Here is an 18,864-nt window from a genome sequence, read left to right as displayed (position 1 = left end):
GGGGGGGAGGAGAAGGTTACCGGTAATATATCGCCCAAATGCGCGCAGCGTGTCACGAGAGTGTTAAAAAATCGATGCGCGATAATTAAAAGCGCGGTCGGAGGTACGCCGTTTTTAAACCCCGAAGTGCCCGGGCCACTCTATTAATCCCTCTCCCTTGCCCCCCCCGCCCTTCCCTTGCCCTTCTCGGTCTATTAGCCGAAGAGCGACGCTTAATGAAACATTTTTATCTCGCGGGCGAAATATGTACGTAATATATGGCAAACTCGTGTTTAAAAGCGCCACTTATCTTTCATCGCGTATATCTCCGCGCGCGAGCGCGAGGATGAGACTATTTAACTATGTAATATGCGCAAGCCTCACCGCGTTAACCATTACTTAGGCGAGTAAGGCTGAACTTGCGAAACTAATAAACAACTATCTAGCATTATACGATGCTCGTTATACGATGCACGGAGCGGTTCGATCCGTCCATTTGGGTTAACGTCACTAAGAAGAGCAAAGCAAACTTGCCAAATCAATAAACAGCCGGGCATTGCGATCCCTGTTATACAGTCTCCCCGGTTATGTTTCTGCGATATGGATTGTTTATATTCGTCATTGTGTCACGACAGAACTGTGCGCCCGGGCGGCAAATATTCCGTTCACGTAATGGTCGCGGGGACTTGATTCAGGGATTCTCCTCCTAATTCGAATACGAATGTCTATGACAGAACGTTGGCTGAACTCGAGACGACTGAGCGATTCAAATCTTCACAAGCTATATCCGCATTCTGATACCCGCGCAGAATACCCGAATTATATAATTCCATTCGCATATATGTGATATTAAGATTTTTTTGTTGATGTTTATCATATCCGGAAAAAAATAATTCTAGTTTTTCTGAAATAATTCGCATGATTTTAAATTAAGTAATTAAAATTTTTTCTTATTTTATTTATACATCCACCAACGCATATTATATTCTTCATATTTCGACAATTTTTATTTCGTTGCCATTTAGCGAAATATTTTACTCCCCCACGGTTGTGTGTGAGTTGAGAAACCCTCGACTCTGATCGAACGGATGTAATCGAAATGAATGAAAACTGTCGTAGAGACAAAGCCGTTGCCAAGAAGATTGGTAATAAATCTTGACGATAACGATGAAGGTTACGAGCCGTCTGAATACGTATCTAATTTCTCAACCAGATTCCATTTCCCTTACAATCCAAGAGCTAAGAACGGAAGGATCGACTCTACGCAAGTCGCTTCAATCTGCCAATAAAATTAATCTCGGAATTACTGGTTATCTCATATACAGCGAAAAATTGGTAATAAAAAATTGCGACTTCCACCGCGGAATATATATGTCGAAGTCTCGGCTCGAGTATCATCGGGCAAGTGGTTTTCTCAAGCGTGCCGCGATCACTTCAGATTTGCGCGTCTCGCGAAAAAGAGGAGGCCAATTGTTTGTCGCGAATGTAGATGGAATGGACACACATTGAATCCGCAAACGATCTCACTCTCGCCCAGTTTGGTGCCGCCTTCCTTCGCTGACATTGTAGGTTTTCTAAGTCAAGATTGTGCGCTATTGATCGTGCGGCCGTTGCACGACGGCCGCTCTCGCCTTATTCCGCCGATCTGGGTCACTTCGACGTACGTTCCATGCGTCTCACCTATTGACCCATTTGTACGGCCGCGGGGCGCGGGCTGCTGGGATGTTGTTGCCGAAGGGCAGGAGGAGGAAGTGGTTAACTATATTGTTTCACGGTTTCGGGCGCGGATTACAAGGTCGGTGGCGCCGGTATCGCGACGGATTAATTTCGGTACTCCCGGACACTTACGCTGCACCGCTGACCAACTGACCCTAATGCGAAGGCCACGGGATACTGGACGATATTTTCGGCACGCTGGATAGCTCTCCTAATTCGGAATAATGTGACCCTGGTCGTGGTTGTGCATCGTAAGAAAGTACCAGGAAATGTCTCAATTTATCAATTTAAAGTTATTTCTAGATATTAAATTATTACTTGTATGCCACGTTTTGCTGTATGTGCTTTCAACACACAATAATTATATAATTTTCCAAGGGTATTTATGTACGTTAATGCATGATTAAAAAAACATTAATGATTGTAAGATATATAAAGTCATAGTTACAAGGAAATAATTTACATATTTCTTAAGACTTATTCTTACTCATATATCTTTATCTTATTTACTAGATATTTTTAATATTAAATAATTATAAGTTCTTGTGCGATTAACAAAAGCTTTTTTACTTTATGTGAACAATTTTATTGTCCAGAGGCGAATTCCGCATACCTACATATACTTCTCTTTGAAAATGTTATATTCGTCATACAAAAAGATTCAAATAGTATTTTACAATCACGGACTGTTCGGCGAATATTGAAAAGTTCCAAAGTGAAAATAAAATTGATCCGCACCGATTTTATTTTCTTCGTACTGAAATTTATTTTACAGCTCGCTCAAATTCTCCGAACGGTTACGACGGTTTATTTTCACGTGAAGATGCGTATGATCGTTACATTTACAATCGATTTTCCTTAGGGAAACCATGTTGAGAAGTGAGGTGAAAAATGAAAGGAAAAGTAGAGTGGAAAAGAGGTTGTAGGGGTATGATATGCTTTTGACCTCATATTATGACTCACCCTCGTCATTATAATAACGTATACACATCAACGTGTTTAAAAATAATTTGTTAATAATAATTTTAAAAATAATTTGTAATAATAAGTTTTTTTTAATGAATCTCCGTTTAAGATTTTTAAAATTATATTTATTTCTATATTACTCGATTTGCTATTTTATTTTTATTATATTTTATGTATTGCTATATATTTTTTCAAATACGTGGAATGTAATCCGCTTTAAGAGGCAAGAATGTTCTACAATGAAAGTTAAAAATAGGTTCATCATGTTATACGATATTTCTTTTGCATATAAAACTTTTTGCATAATAAATCCATAATTGCGCGTCTATTCATTAGAGAATTGCAAAGAAATGGCGCGTAATAAAATATCGCTATAGAATATCTGCGGATTTTATCCGCAAAAGCTGTAATTCCTATTCGCTGTTCGAAGGTAATGATCCTGGAAATTGAATTCCTAGGAGAACACTTTTGCGCAAAAGGCCGCGATGAAAACTTTCGGCCTGTTCGATCGCAATACACTCAAAAGGGAAGGTGGAACTTTACAGTTCGTTCATGCAACTTCCGCACATTGTGCTTGTACGTCCCTAATTGGTCTAATAATTCCCTCGGTAAAAACAAAGAAAAGCCGTAACGCGTTGAATGCTAATGAACGACTAGGAAGAAAAACGACTCGCTTTCCGAAGAATGGTTAAACGGTGCTCGTCTCGTCGATCTTCTCTCGCCTTCGTTTATCCGCAGAGAGAAAGATTTACGGAAAAAAGGTCACTTTTTTTTTCATTTTAAACCGCACGTTAAATCCTTAAAAAGCAGCTTTGTGTGTAAATCACCGCAGTAATCCAACAAATAGACATAATTATTTGCGTATGAAAAGCATATTTATTTTTCAACGTGGTTGAAAATAGTATAAAATGGCAGCATAAAATGGTGTCATGTTGTAATCTGCGTTTATTGTAAGGGGCTTTCTACAATAAGCCGTTAGTCACTACTCATATCATACCAACTAAAAATTGACCAATCGTAGTCGAATATTTTTCTTACATTCAACTGTGATTGGTCAATTCTTACGATTTACGGCTTATGATCTGACATACGCCGTAGACAGCCCCTAAAGGGTTTTCTGGCGTCTGCAGATTTTACAAAGAAGACGATACGCTCGCTATAGGGTAAAACAAGAGAGTCTACTGGCGAAGAGATTGAGATTTTTTTTTCCAACTCCTCTCACGTATCGAACGTCCTTACGCGCGATCCGCCGGACGAACAACCGAAAAACACCGAAACTTAATTCTCAGTCTCGTCTCGGCCCCATCCCCCCCGGCACGAAGGTAATTTCCGATCGACGACCCCTTGCTTCGTTCCTGCGCGTGGCGGGGATCGGCAATTCGTCAGGAAATCCCGCCGCCGCCGCCGCGCCGCCGACTCGGAGGTACGTCGCGTGGCGTGCCGTGGTACCGTGGCCGGCCCGTAACATGCCGCAGCATGAATAATTTCGCCGACCGATTGCCTAGCTAATGCGACGACCCTCGCCGGATGCGCTACACGGTAGAGGGAAATTTCGGTTCTTCAACTCGACTCCGCGGGGCTGGCCGTGCGCCCGAGTCGACCGCATCGAATCGGCTATCGGCTAATTCCCGACAGGTTGTTGCTATATACGAGGGTAGCACCGGCTATACGAAAGGATTAAGCAAACAAGTGCAATCGGCATTAGCAATTCTACGTGTTTTAAATTGCATGATGAATGGTTAAAAAGTTAAGAAATGGAAATTGATGGAAATTGTAATACGTGAAAGAGACTGGCTAGCAAGCAGTCATATTGGACGGATTATCGATTAAGAAATTGTAATCGCGGTATTGTTGTGTACACTCGACATAAATCAGACAGATTTGAAGATAAAGTATGAAAATTAACATATATATGAAGAGAATGATGTGAAACTTTATTAAATGAGCTGTCACACAAAAAGGATATAAATCGTTATAAAAATTGGAAAAAAGATTGTATGCAGCTATAAATCAAATTCCCTCTATTTTCCCCTCTAGAATTTCACTCCGCCAACTCGGCAATCTTTCTAATCAGATATAGACGTTTTTCACCGCCTGAGCTTGCACTTTTTCTTTCGCAATTAAAATGCATCTTTAGAATCTCAACAAAGTTGCACAAATCATACTTGCATGTCCCGTCTCATTTTATGCGAAATGAGAAGCGGGAGATTTCGGTTTCCCCTTTTCCACGAGGGGCCGTCGACACGAAGCTCGAACCTGAGTAGCACGCCGGCGGAATAGCTGCGGACATCCGGGTTTCCAGGTACCGACCGCCTTCCTGTTGTGCCCCTCTCCCGCCCGTCGAGTAATTCATTGCCGGACTGATGGCGATCGCGTTATCGCCAGTTTAATGCCCTCTCGTATCGCATTAGCGTCGAGCCGGTGGCGGCAGCGGCGGCGAGTGTGCAGCGCGCGCGAGGGACCGCTTGTGCGCGCGGAACACCTTCGTCCCTGGAAATTGTCGTCGATCATTATTCCGCGCGATCGCGTGCCGTGGATTTCCCCGCCGGGGGAATCAGTAATGAACGTTGGAAACATGGCGCCATAAATGCGCTTCGCCGAATGCGAAACGCATTCCGATTCGCGATCCGCCGCGCCGCTGCGCTAGTTAATATACAGCCGCGACTGAAGGGAGAGCGACACCGCGCCACACAAACCGGGAACCGCGCTCGCGTTTTGCGGCGAACGGTTCTTGGTTTTCCTTTTTAATCCACCGCCGCTTGGTTATTTCCCTCTGATTTCCTCCGCGTTAACCAGAGTACACTTCCGCCAAACGAAATGTTGCTCCTCGAAATAGAAACTTATAACTGGAAGCTACTGCGAAGGAGAGGGGCAGAGAGTGAATTTCTTTTTCGAGGAATATATATTGAAGAATCACCGGATGTTCCTTTATCCGTAAGTTCTGACAAATGACGATCAATCAATATGACAAAATTTTCGACAAAGTATGATCGATTTATGTAACGATATAAATTTGTAAAGTCGACTTTTCGATGAGAATGGATCTCGGCGCAAGTATACTTAAAAACTCTCTCTTGTCAGTTTTTCGAGATGGGAGATCGCTAGCGATTAATCGACTTTACGGAAATATCATGAATTATCGGGGCAGTGTGTCAAGTACTATCCCAACTAAATCCGCTCTCTTTTCCATTATCAATTCATCCCCGTGTCGTCTCTCGTCCATTATTATAATTTAAGGGCGGCAAGCGCGAAAGTTTCGTCGCTGCCGTTGATGGGAACGCGCGGGACTTTTAACTCTTTCCCGCCGCCGATGCCTTTACGAAAGAGTTTAATAAAGCGCATCATTAATCATGAGGCGCGATAACGGGAAACGTGTGTTAACAGCGCAGCACTACCGAGAGCAGGTCAATGGAACACTCAACCGGATTTCCGATCGGGCGGACGGGCTTCCAGATTTGGCCGCCGTGTTCTCCAACCCTCGTGGATAATTTATAGTCGACCTGATAGCGATCGCGTTATCGCGATTTAAATGCCTCATCCCCATCATGCCGTTATATTCCACCGATACCGCGCCTCTTTTCTCCTCCCCCCTTCTTCCCCCTCCCCCTCCCCCTGCCGACCCGTCGTTACCATAGATTTTTAGATTCGCTACTATACAAAGCTCACGATCGTGACGACTTCTTTTTAGGCAGGCTCCGACAGTCTATAATTAGAACGGTCGAAAGAAAAAATGGTGCACGTCATGCAATATTCGTCCGTAAGAATGAATTAAAGAACAAAAATTAAAGCGTGTTAGAGCAGTACGAGTATTAATCGTGAATAGCATAAATTGCACGTAGTTCATGTACGTGACATTTGTCCTGAGGCAGGGTATTTTTATATTATCAGATAATAATGAAATATCACTACATGAAAATTTCAAATTTTTGCGTCTATAACGTTTTTTTTTTGCAAGATTAATCAAATACATGGAACACGAGAATGCTTTAATGTAGCGCGATCAATTCGTAGCGCGATAATATCGTGTTTATTCGGATTTAATCCATACTATTCATATCTTCAAGCTTCTATACAATTCGCACCCCGTTTATATGGGAAAAGCCCAGCGGAGCTTTAATAACGTTCTCCTGTCCCATTCGGCGACGTATATATCGATCGAACGAAATTACGGCGATATCCGGCCGATGTACAGATGATCTTTGTTCTTTATTACATTATGAGGGAAACGTTCCTGGGAGAACGCGGCAAACACGGAAACACGGGGGCGCAAAGAACTGCGAGTCGACGATCAACGGCTGCTTAAACAGTTCCCTCAGCGAGGGGAAATGATATCTCAGTTTCACTCCCCGTGGAGACTGGTAATTTTCCTTGATTTTCCGGCAAATTTACGCGCCGGAGAAGACGGACTTCTCAATTCACGCGGTACGATAACGTGATCATTTATACTGTCGAGATTAATATCAACGGTTATGTATGTGTAACGTATGTAACATCACGCATTACTTGTAACAGCTGTAACGCAATGTGATCAATCATGCAACAGCGCTAATTTGGGGCAAATAACGTGAATTATTCAGAGAACATTTCAACGGTGACACCTGTACATCTGATTGCTCTATGCTTGACAGTTTACGTAAATAGTAATATGTATTACAACACAATTGTTGCATGCAGGATTCATTACGCTAAACACGGGAATGCCAATAAATAAGAAAAACTAATCTTTAGTATAAATCTTGAATATTTTATGTTAATTGAGTATTAATTTAGAAATTTATTGCTTCGATATTTAATATTAAAAATATTTTTCTAGAAATTGTTATTTGCAAGCCAAAGTCGAATTTTCAAAATTGTCAAGCAATCTGTCATTTAATCCATCGCTGGTTCATGATAACATTCGTAAAGATGCATTACGTCGACAAATAAAGGTATGTCGATCTTGGAAAAATTTTAGAAAGATCACAGTCGATGTAGCGAGGATGGAACATTTTTCTCTCAATCGCGTCCGATGCATTATGCTACGATGTCAATTCTAGAGATTATTCTTCCTGGAGATAACTCTTACGAGATTTTAGTATGCCACACGTATTCCCAAGATTCGTTCAATATTTACGATCGCCGACTTGATAAATGGCGAAACGTCTTTACAGCGATGCACGGGCGCGGCGTAAGAGGGATCGCGTAACAAATGACAGACGAGATATCTCGCGACCACGTGTATGACGCAACTGAGGACCTCACCTCGCTTACTTCCCCTCCGTCTCGTTAGGAACGAAATATCTCTCGATAAATCCTCGCCTATTTCCTATGCGACCGTAAACTCGAATCGCGCTTCGATCGCAGATGCCGCTGACGTGCATTAAAAAGGAAACGAGCACGAGTTATGGCGCTTTTTTGGAATACTTTTTTTTGTTGGCAGAAAAAACGTTTGCACACGCGAAAACATCAATGTTGAGCTCGTGGCTGTCATGTGATAATTTTATACTAGCTTCTATTTGCTTTATAGACCAAAAAATCTTCACATACAAAAAAGCAGGTGTTCCTTGGACCTTTAGATTATCTTTCTTCAATGTAACATTTTATTTTCACAGCGAGCTTTATCGACGGATCATTCTTAAAATCATGTTTGTTTTGATGTTTACCGTGAAGTATTTTTGAGATAAAGTTTACTTTCCTTGAGATATGACTTTGATATATCTTCCAAGAAATTAAAACCGATAAAAAAAATAAACCGTCGGTAGCAGTAAACATAACGATAACTTCTACTTCAGTGAGATCGTACTCGCCGTCACGTCAAATCTAAAAGCTATTAATCAAGCGGGATATTTGAGGAGGGAAAGCGAATTTTCGCGATCAAATCGTTCGAGCTATGGAATAAGATTAATTAATTCCTCGTCTATTCCGCGAAGCTTAATTATACCGCTAAAGAAAATTGTCCCGGGGCTCCATGACGGAAATGTAATCCAACTCTAACGACCTAGACCTCGTTTTATTGTGCCCGTTTTGCTTCAATTCGGAACAAAGTGATCCTTGATCATTATCGCCGCGGCACGGTCGGATAGCAAAAAAGTGAAATCGCTCCCGAGATCGATCGAGAGATAGGCACGGCAATTGGCGCAATTGAACTTGGCTATATCCTAACGATTCCGCTGCAGTTAATATGATAATCATCGGAAATAATCCCCGGTGCTATTCTCGCCGAAAGTGTAAGAGGCTGTATCTGATAAATTTATCGCTCGCAACATTTTATTCTTGCAATTACCAGTGCAACGGCTACTAACATTCCTTCTTTTTTGCTGTTAATTATCCGAATGGACCGACCGTACAAGTGATTCAATCCGGCGGCGTCACGCGATCGGTATGTATAATACATATACGTACCGTCGCACAATATATATATATATATATATATGTGTAGTAACCGCATGAGATCTAATCTCGTTAAAACCACGTCGTATCTCGGCGTTAATAACTCGAATGGCTCCTTCTGCGAAGTCATCTGCAATACGAAGATAGGATTATCGGTGTTTAATTTAACTACGTGGTGTAAACATATCTCCGTGGTGGCAACCGTTCGACGGTCGCAACGAGACACTTTATTATTAGAACATTCGGCGCGCGGGGAGAGATTATGCGCTTAAAGCGCGTATCGTTTAATTCCAGTTAATTCCTAATGTTACGACGCAAGAAACCTGAGTGAAAAATCGCCGGTGGCGTAATCCAAATAAAAATGGGCCGGCTATGACTCATCCTGATTCATAAATGATACTCCAAAATTCGTCTGGCCTCCACGGAAGGGGGAGGGGAGGAGGAACTAAATGCGCGCAAACCGCTTGTTCGCGCCCGTCGTCCTTTTATGAATCGTAAATTCTACAGAGATATTTCTAGCTCACACTCTCTAAAATCCGACTGTTTCCCGACAAGGTTTTGCACGTAATCGTTAGAATTCTTGGCAAGAGTCGTACAATCTCTCGGCGCGAATTACTGCTCCACACATACATACGTTAATTAAATTCGCCCTTTAAGAAGGATTCAGAAGCAAATCGAAAGGAGCGACCTTTAATCTTTATAAGTAATTTTTTACGAATATGTTTATTGCGCGAAAAGTATACTCGTTATTTTTTCTCACGATCAAAATATCGAATTCGATGATAACGATAGTGATTTTTAGACAAGTTAAAGGATTCACAAAGCAGCGGTGTGGGGAAACCTGTGCGAGGCTACTAATGATAATTTCGAATTCGCGGCATGTAGCCGACGATAACAGTTACCGCGGCGGTAAATTGAATGTAGAAGCCTCGGAGAGATAATGGTCTCGTCTTTATCGAGGGTATCTTACGGGCCACGGCCGGCAGTACGTGGAAAAGTAATGGCCTGCAGATACTACCCTTCCGAATAGTTGAAATATCGGCCTGTCAGAAATTCTGGAACTGGGAATTGCATTCCGCCGCTCCCTTTGCCGAGGAGGCTATCCTCCGTTTTCTCGCAGGACTACTTAATTTATCTTTGTAACTTGAAGTTTATACCGCCCTATGCACTGCGAGTCCAGAGTTGATTGTATCTTATTAAAACTCGAATGTTATAAATCGCTTCCATCGCGTGCGAATCATATTAAAACTATAATATTACACCGTTTTGTCAAGCGAAACTTTCGTGCTAAAAATTTCATTGGATTTGGCGTGCCGAAAACTCGAGCTACTGCAGGAGAAAAGCTATTATCAACAATTACTGCGGATGAATTAGCTGCAAAAAAAAGATCTGGTCTCTCCTGGCAAAAGTGTCTAACGACGCGTAATTATTGAATTACACGGAAATTACAAAATCACGAGAAATTGCGGACGGCCGTCGCAGCGGCAAGAAACACCTTAGAGGCTCTCGCCGCTGAGGATATTAAAATTGGCATAACGAGCCGGTTTACATCGTCGCACACGTCGCTCGTTAAGTGCGTATTTGTTCGGCGCGCTAACGACATTAGAGTTCTTGCCGCCGGTGTGGCCGGGCTCTCGGCCATTAGACGGTGCATTTTTCGTCGATGAAAAGCTGCAACCTCGGACTAGAATGTCGATGACGAGAAAAACCGAGAGTGACAGGGGACGTGAGAGGGGACGGCGGGGGTGAGAGAGGGAAAAATGTGTCACAGGCAATCTGCAAACTAACGAAGCCGGCTTAAAGACCGGTGCCACGGTGGCTATTGAAGCACTGCAGTACTACTGCACGACATTTCGTCCCGCTAGCTCGCGCGTTCCGTCGCGCTCTTTGAAGGCTCCCCTTTTACGGCCAACATTGACCGTCGCTTTTCACGATTTTAATTACATCTCGACATAAACATTAAAAGATCTCTCTTGTCTCGTGCAAATTTCTAAATATTAAATGACGATGCCCCGAGAAATATATATACCTAAAATTTATTTCTTATTCTTTCTATATTAATCGACATAGCATTAAGTCCCCATCGTTATAGATGTGTCATATTATAGATGCGTCTTTCGCGCAGTCTGCAATTGCAACACGCTGCACGATGGAGAGAGTTAATATCACGTCGAGCAATTTGATAAGAGATAAAAAGGAGCACCTTCTTTTCCATTTCTTTTTCCAATTACCAGCATTCTCTTCGAACAGAAATAATTTACCATTTACGCAATTTAAAGAAATTGTCTATGCTGTACGTTAAAAGCGATTCATTCCATTATCGAACAGGGGAATGGGTCTCTTTGAAAGGAGCCTTCCAACTTCCACGCGGACGATAATCCGCGCGCCAACGTAACGGCGAATATACTTCAGCACATGGGCAGTTCGTTAGACCCCGTAAATATCGGTATCCTCATCGCGAACCGCGGGCGGCATCCTCTGCTATCTCGATAATGGATTCCATAACGGACGTTGCACACGTGTTGGGCCGTGTCGTTTGTACGTATGTATGTAGACCCCGGAGGGGCCGCGCAGCGCGCACCTCCTCTTTCACGAGTCCGCCCGTTACGATCCGCTGGCCAACCTAAATGCCGACGTAGCCTTAATTAAACGGCCGCCCACTCTCGCATATAACTGATCGTTTCCTTAATCGGATCGTTTTTACTGTGTCTGCGGATGTAGGGCGACACACCGGGTATATGCACTGTGGGACTGTGGGAGTTGAGTTAGCCGCGGCTCGAGGGATCGCGTCTCTGATCCACGCGAGGCGATATGCACGTCTCCCCCCACATCGTTCTGCATTTATTTCACAAGTAGATCAGAGGGAGACGGGATATCACCGGAGGTGGCTCTCGCAGTATTTGCGGCGCGGTGCGCCTCACGTGACGTAAAATATACGGATGCACCGGGTAGTCTGCATTTGTTCCGAGTTGCATCGCGGGGTAAAACTGTCATGATTGGCGGTGCAACGCTCGAGACGTCGGAACATATACTCGTACTTATTTTACGCCGGTTCATTTTGGCGCCGAGTCTTACCGACAGCCTTGATTAATTAACAGCTATATAAGTTGATATCTCTAGTTGATGCTTCTTGCGAGAATACGAGAGGGCTACACGATTTACGTATATGAACGGAGAAATGACATTTCAACAGCTATGATTAATTAATGCTGCAGAGATTGCTTTAATAACAGATTGATTAATAATTGAGAGTTAATTACATTGAATAGTTAATAATATTTGTAATGTGAGGATATTATTAATATGATTTACTAGATTAAATGAAATTTACACATATGTATGTATATTGATTTTAATAATAGTTATAAAAATATGAATAATAGTTATATAGAAATTGAAACATGATTTTTTCATTAATTGAAGGATTTGCTGCAAAAATGAAGCTAACCGATAGCCGAATATGTAATCGGTATTTTCGGAGATGTATTATTTATGATATTATTTATTTTCTGTTTTTATACGGAGAGAATTTTCTTTTAAAATTTATCCTGAAAAATCATGTTAATCGTAGGACAACATAGTATTTTGGCGAATTTTATAATATGTGATTTTTACTATTTTTTTTATATATCCTATACTATAACAAATTTATTGTAGTGCACAGTAAAAAAAAAACAGAAAATTGCATAAAATTTGTGGAAATACTATGTTGTCCTACAATTGTGCTGACTCACAATTAACATGATTTTCAGGGTAAATTTTAAAAGAAAATTCTCTCTGTATGCAAAATGTAAATAGCCCACTGTTGCAGCAAGTCCTACATTTCCAGGTATATTTGCTTTTAATGAACAATCGCATAAAAAAGTTCATCGCTGTAGTTTGCTTACCAAAGTTATACCGTAATCACTCTTAGAATGCATGGAAGCGCAGAAATTATCGCTCTTTGGCTGGTAGTTTCCAAAGTGCAACCGCTTTGTCAGCAACTGTGATCTTAATTGTAATACTTGTGTGCACGGTGGAACAATGTATACCTACACGTGGCACAGAGTGACGCGAGAAAATCGTCACTCTCGGATTCGTCGAATTGTCCGTCCAATTTTGCGAGGCGTTTAGCAAATGATCGAGGAATCCATTGAACGTGAACCCCGCAATTTCGAAGCGATTCCAACAATGGCCACTTTCTCTCTCTCTCTCTCTCTCTCTCTCTCTCTCTCTCTCTCGCGAAAAGAGTGACACTGTGTGACTCCAGACAATAACGTGGCAAACGTAAATTATCCCTTCGCAAGGTGGCGAGCGCGGGAGAGGATCCGATTTGAATAGCGAGCAAAGTGAACAATACGCACGATATGTCAACTGAATTGGGTCAATATCCGGTATACGGTGGGTCATCCCGAACTGGAAGTCATTTCGCATTAATTTCTATACATAAAAAAAGATTCGAATCGCGTAAACGAGCCTCTTACGCCATAAAACAAAATCAATCACATCGTCTCGGTCTAACCGTCAAACGATTCTTGTCAACTATAATTTTTTATTTATTGTATTTCATTATATGTTAACAAGATGAGTCTTTGATTATGATGCAATTCGATAAAAAGTGAAGATGTATAATTGCACAGTAATGTATAGTAGATAATATAGAGCAATATTTCATCTGAACTATAATTTTAATGCCACAATAACTCGCTTCACGTGTAATATATATAGGGATGATAATTCACATAGATTTATTACATTTATTATTATTATTATTTAATGGTCTGCAAAACGAAACCTCTTTTGAATCAAACGACATTAACCCGTCTCAATTGCAAATTTGCCATTTCGGTATTATGTCGCTTCGAACTTCTAATGAATTGAATTCTGCATTAGATTCGCTATATGGTTGTCGCGGCACTTTAATTGGCGCTAAGTGGCACAACGCTCCGCTTTGTAACGTAGACACGTCGGCTTTAAGCGTCAGCGCAATGCAAACAGCACGTGGCATAGTTACATAAAATCAAAGTTTCCTAAAATCAAACAATCGCTCCTCGTGAACGATCGTTGCGACTGTCAGCGAATTTCGACGATGTGCAACGGCAATAACTATACGTACGGGGAAACGACGTACATACGTATGCACTCGCATGCACGTGGCGTGCGCGCGCGCGTGTTTTACACACATTTCAGAAACATGTCCTCCGAGTGAGTGCCACGAAAATTATGACCGACGGGGCGCATCCCGCGAAAGCTGTTGCAGCGGCTGAAATATGTACGCAGTGCACCGCAGTGTTGCACGAAATCACCGCGACAGAAAGTAATTATTCCTATTGTAGCTCCGCTACCTGCAGATATTAGACCATACGTCACTCCAGCGGAAGCGATGAATTACCCAATACCCCATCTGCCTCCCCCCCCCTCCCGCCGGACGCAATTCCGAGAAATCAGAATTTCAATTAGACAATTAGTCTAGCCTTTGACTGCGCCTAATTATATAATCGATGTCGATAAATCGTACTGTGATATAATCGTACCGTGATGTAATGTTTATCTTATCTTTCGTAATATTTTTTTCACAGTAAGTATATCTGTTATTTGAAAAACTAATAAATTTATGATCTCTGCAGCAGCTAAAAATTAAGTCTCATCTTTTGCGGAATTGTATTTGCGATTTGCCCGTCCGACTGAGATAGATAAGCGAAATATTCTCAGCGGGACATGACATTGCCCAAGGTTTACTCGAAAACACAGTGAAAATATTTAAATATATATTTTTTTCAGAGAGCACATTCCAAGTGACGCTGCAGAAAAGCAGTCGCGGCCTCGGCCTGAGTGTTTCCGGTGGCGGCACCGCGGGGCCCGTACGCGTGAAAAGACTCTTTCCTCAACAACCCGCCGCACTTTCTAACAAACTTCAAATTGGCGACATACTACTGACTGCCAACGGGATCCCGCTGACTGGCCTCACCAATTACGTGAGTAATCAATTAAACTACGATTGAGAATCAGTGACAGAGGCAGAAAACGGAACAGCGACTCTAACTGCGAATGAATCAAGTTAATAAACGAAAACTTATTGCAGCTTGCAAACTGCGTGTAATGATGTTTCATAAATAAAATCGCAGGTTTCAAGTTGATAAAGTTTATTCGGATTTAAAATTGGAGATATTACGTAAACTGACTGATACAGCTTTAAAGAGATCAAGTAAAAGAATAAAAGCTCAAAAGAAAAAAAAAACTCTCAGTTTTCAATATTTTTTTAAATTTATATATAAGTGCAGTGTAAATAATATCAAGAATATGCTAAATAATATACTTGTATCTAACTAAACTCCTTCCTTCGATTTTAGCCAATTTAAATCTAGTAAAATAAATTCTTCTAAAAATTATTTGTTTATTTCGCTGATAACGCGGATATAGCAATGTCTGTTTTCGAGGAAGAAGTAACGTCCTGGAACAAATGCCGATACTAGATAAACGCAGTAAAGCGCACATGCACACGCATGCTTCAGCTTACACGCGCTGAATGCTCGGTAGTAATGATTGCTACGTTCTCGACTGGCGGCCTCAGCCTTGCTCTCTTCTCGCGGCTCTCGCGAAGATTTGCATTGGATTAGCATAATGCAGCTACGCCCGCGAGTGCCCCGGCGAGAGGATAGACGTTATCTCGCGTGTACTTGGCAGCTTGTCCCACGAGGGCAAAAGCAATACTGTCTTCTGTCAGTACGCAAACGCGTATGCTCGCGTCGTAAACTCGCACGTTCCTGCGGATCCCCTCTCGCATATTCTCTCGCGAAACGCGCGGACCTGGCCGCGGAAGACGTTAAAACGTTGACTTTATCTCAACTCGATTGCTCCGCTTTGCCACAGGACGCCAGTCGGGAAGTAGTTGCGACCGTCTTCAACCGCATAGTCGAGTCGTCGCGAAGTAAAAAATCGTCTCGCTCACCGCTCGTTAAATGTAAATTTGATAAGAAATCAAAGGGAAGTGAATGTAAAGTATCATGACTAAGAAATACACAGGGAGTATGATTTATCTTTCCCGAATACGATAAACATTGCGGAATCTTTATATTTTTGCGAATGTAATGTATTTTAAATGCGCCGTTCGTTAAACTCATGAGAACATTCATAATAACAGATCGCAAGAGGAAGATGTAAAGGCAACTCCTTAAAATTTCAGGAATTTTATCGGTAAAGAAATATCAAACATCAGAGTCTTCCTAAATATACCTGTTATTTATTAGCTTCTCGTAGCATCAAGTTTTCCCCTCTCAAAGTCGTCGTTCTATTTCGTTCCGGTTGTAAACCGTCGAAACACGACTCACTATCGGCCCGGACTTTTCGGAAAACCGTAACTCTAAAAAAGATGACGTCGTCGCCGCCAGGGTGTCGAGAGTATTATCTTTGTATTATAAAGAGTGAGAGAGAGAGAGAGAGAGAGAGAGAGAGAGCCCGCGCATAATCTTATTTCGATGCTACTTGTTGCAGGAGGCTCTCGAAGTTCTGCGTATGACGCCCAGCACGGTCGAGCTGGTGGTGTGCCGGCTTCCAGGTGATAGTAATGTCACGCCACCCGGTGCACCGCCGCCACCCCCAGCAAGGCGGGAGCCGCCGCCGCCGTTACGTTTACTCAACCCTCTGCCGCCTCTGCAGATCGAGCCCTGCGGCGTAAGTAATGCTCCACCTAAACTACACTTCATGAATACATTACACGTTTGTCGCGCCATCGTTTCTGGGACGAGTAAATCAATGGACATATATAAAAAGTATCAGACGTATATTTAATAAAATCTACATATAAAAGCATTTAGTCCATCAGAAAATTCTGTAGCCAAAGATAAAAATACCACAATTTTATATATGTACAAGAGAAACAGTTTAATATCATCGATCGTACATTATTACGTTTGTCGCGCGATCGTTTCTAGAACGAATAAATAAATGGATAAAAAGTATATCTGACGATTTTATAAAATTTACATAAAAGCGGTTGGTCCTTCAGATAATCCTGTAGACAAAGATAAAATACTACGGTTTTATACTCTGATGAGAAGTTTAGTTTAAATATCGATCATAATTTCTAAAGATAATTATTAATAATAACGCGTACATTATTTCTAAAGACAATTATTAACAATAATTACGTACGTATATTATTTCTAAATTCAATTAATAGTCAATTAATAGAGTTTAATTCTGAAAGCGTATTTTATCAATATTACGGTCTATGGATATTATATTTGTTGATAATGTAGCAATAAATTCTAACAAAGAGAAATTTATTTTAAATATTATGCATAATAATGACATTGTTTGCATTTGATGATAGAAATAATTACACTGTTTAATTCCTCACGGTAATGTACAGATAAATTATTCACAAGCGATACTTGACTCTCGATGCATCCCCGGAGGAACATATACAATGAACTAGAATAAATGATTTAATGACTCCACTCTAAATGATACGATAAAAAGTACTGACGCAAATTACAGATCCTCTCAAATAGATTTTATCTATAGTACGAAAAGACTTATCTGCTAAAACTTGTAATTTATTGTAGCGCGATTTGCTTTCGAGCACGTGATTAAAGTAAGTAAAGCGACAAGCTCGAAACATACCTCATATACGCATTATATATTTATTCCAATGTTCGATTCTCCCGAGGAAACTTTAATATCGATCCTTGAAGTAATACTCATAAACAATAGCGTACGTACTACATTCGTTGCGTACTATAGCATTAAAGAGAGAAATGTAAAACGTGAATCAGATATTCCGCACGTGGATCCCGACTCAATAAATATAATGTACGTATTGTATACATATATTTTTTTTACGAGCTACAAAAATATATTTTTTAACTTTTATGACGTTGGATTATATTATCAAAAAAACATTGAGATTGAAAAATATCAAATAATCATAAATTTGACATAAATCAACAGAAAAAGCAATTTTCATCTGTCAGAAAGTATATCTTTATGTAAAAACACGCAGTTTTCTATAAATATAAGAAAAATTCATCAATGGAGGATTAATATATTCGTCAATTAATAAAATTAATACGGAGTTTAAGATAACAGCCAATGTGTAACTTCTGTTTGCAGGAGTTTGACATCGAGATGACAAAAGTGGGCGGCAGTCTTGGTTTCACTCTGAGAAAGGCGGACAGCAGTGCCCTGGGCCATTATGTACGTGCACTAGTCCGAGAACCGGCATTGAGCGACGGCAGAATCCGACCGGGTGATAAGATCGTCGCGGTGGACGGTGCACCGCTGTCGCCGATGAGTCACGAGGAAGCGGTCCAGCTGCTGCGACAATGCGGACCGACGGTGAAGCTGCGGCTATACCGGGATCTGGCGCAGACCCCGGTCTCGGCGCTCTCGCCCACCGAACCTGATCACCCTCTCCGTCCGCCACGAACGAGCTTGAGGTAAGTCTCGATCCAATTAATTCATTTATTTATGTTATATTTTATAGTTTTTATGTTATATTTATTGTGTTATCTATACAGAATGTATGCTGTAATTGATAGTATTATAATTGAAAAGATAACGATTTTAGATGAAAGATAAATAATTAAAAATAAAAATAAATAAATAAATCGAAAGTATAAAATAAATTCTTCTCGCGCGGGAGACTTTGTTTTGAAAATTAATTTTGCAAATTAGGAAATTGCTAATGAATAATTACATTTGCAATATGGTGTAGTCTGAGATTAAAAAATTAAAGTATTTCATAATTTGAAATAAAAAGCACTATTAAAATACGGGTATTAATATTGGAGTAAGAGACGTGCGATGAAAGGAAAATCGATAAAGTCAGACCATCTACAGGCAGATGAAATA

The 18,864-nt window shown here is 41.1% G+C and overlaps 1 protein-coding gene across 2 annotated transcripts in view; it reads left to right on the top strand.

Moving 5' to 3' along the window:
- Positions 1-18,864, top strand: part of LOC105449173 — a 56,575-nt gene that overhangs the window by 31,246 nt on the left and 6,465 nt on the right. For both annotated transcript variants that reach the window (XM_011688177.1, XM_011688176.1), the window contains exons 5-7: positions 14,791-14,984; positions 16,501-16,680; positions 18,124-18,449. In XM_011688177.1, the coding sequence (XP_011686479.1) occupies positions 14,791-14,984; positions 16,501-16,680; positions 18,124-18,449 (700 nt within the window). The remainder of the gene's footprint in view (positions 1-14,790; positions 14,985-16,500; positions 16,681-18,123; positions 18,450-18,864) is intronic.

Source organism: Wasmannia auropunctata, unplaced genomic scaffold (assembly GCF_000956235.1).
Source record: "Wasmannia auropunctata unplaced genomic scaffold, wasmannia.A_1.0 LD336076.1, whole genome shotgun sequence".
NCBI lineage: Eukaryota > Metazoa > Arthropoda > Insecta > Hymenoptera > Formicidae > Wasmannia > Wasmannia auropunctata.
This window is presented reverse-complemented; position numbering and strand designations above follow the sequence as displayed.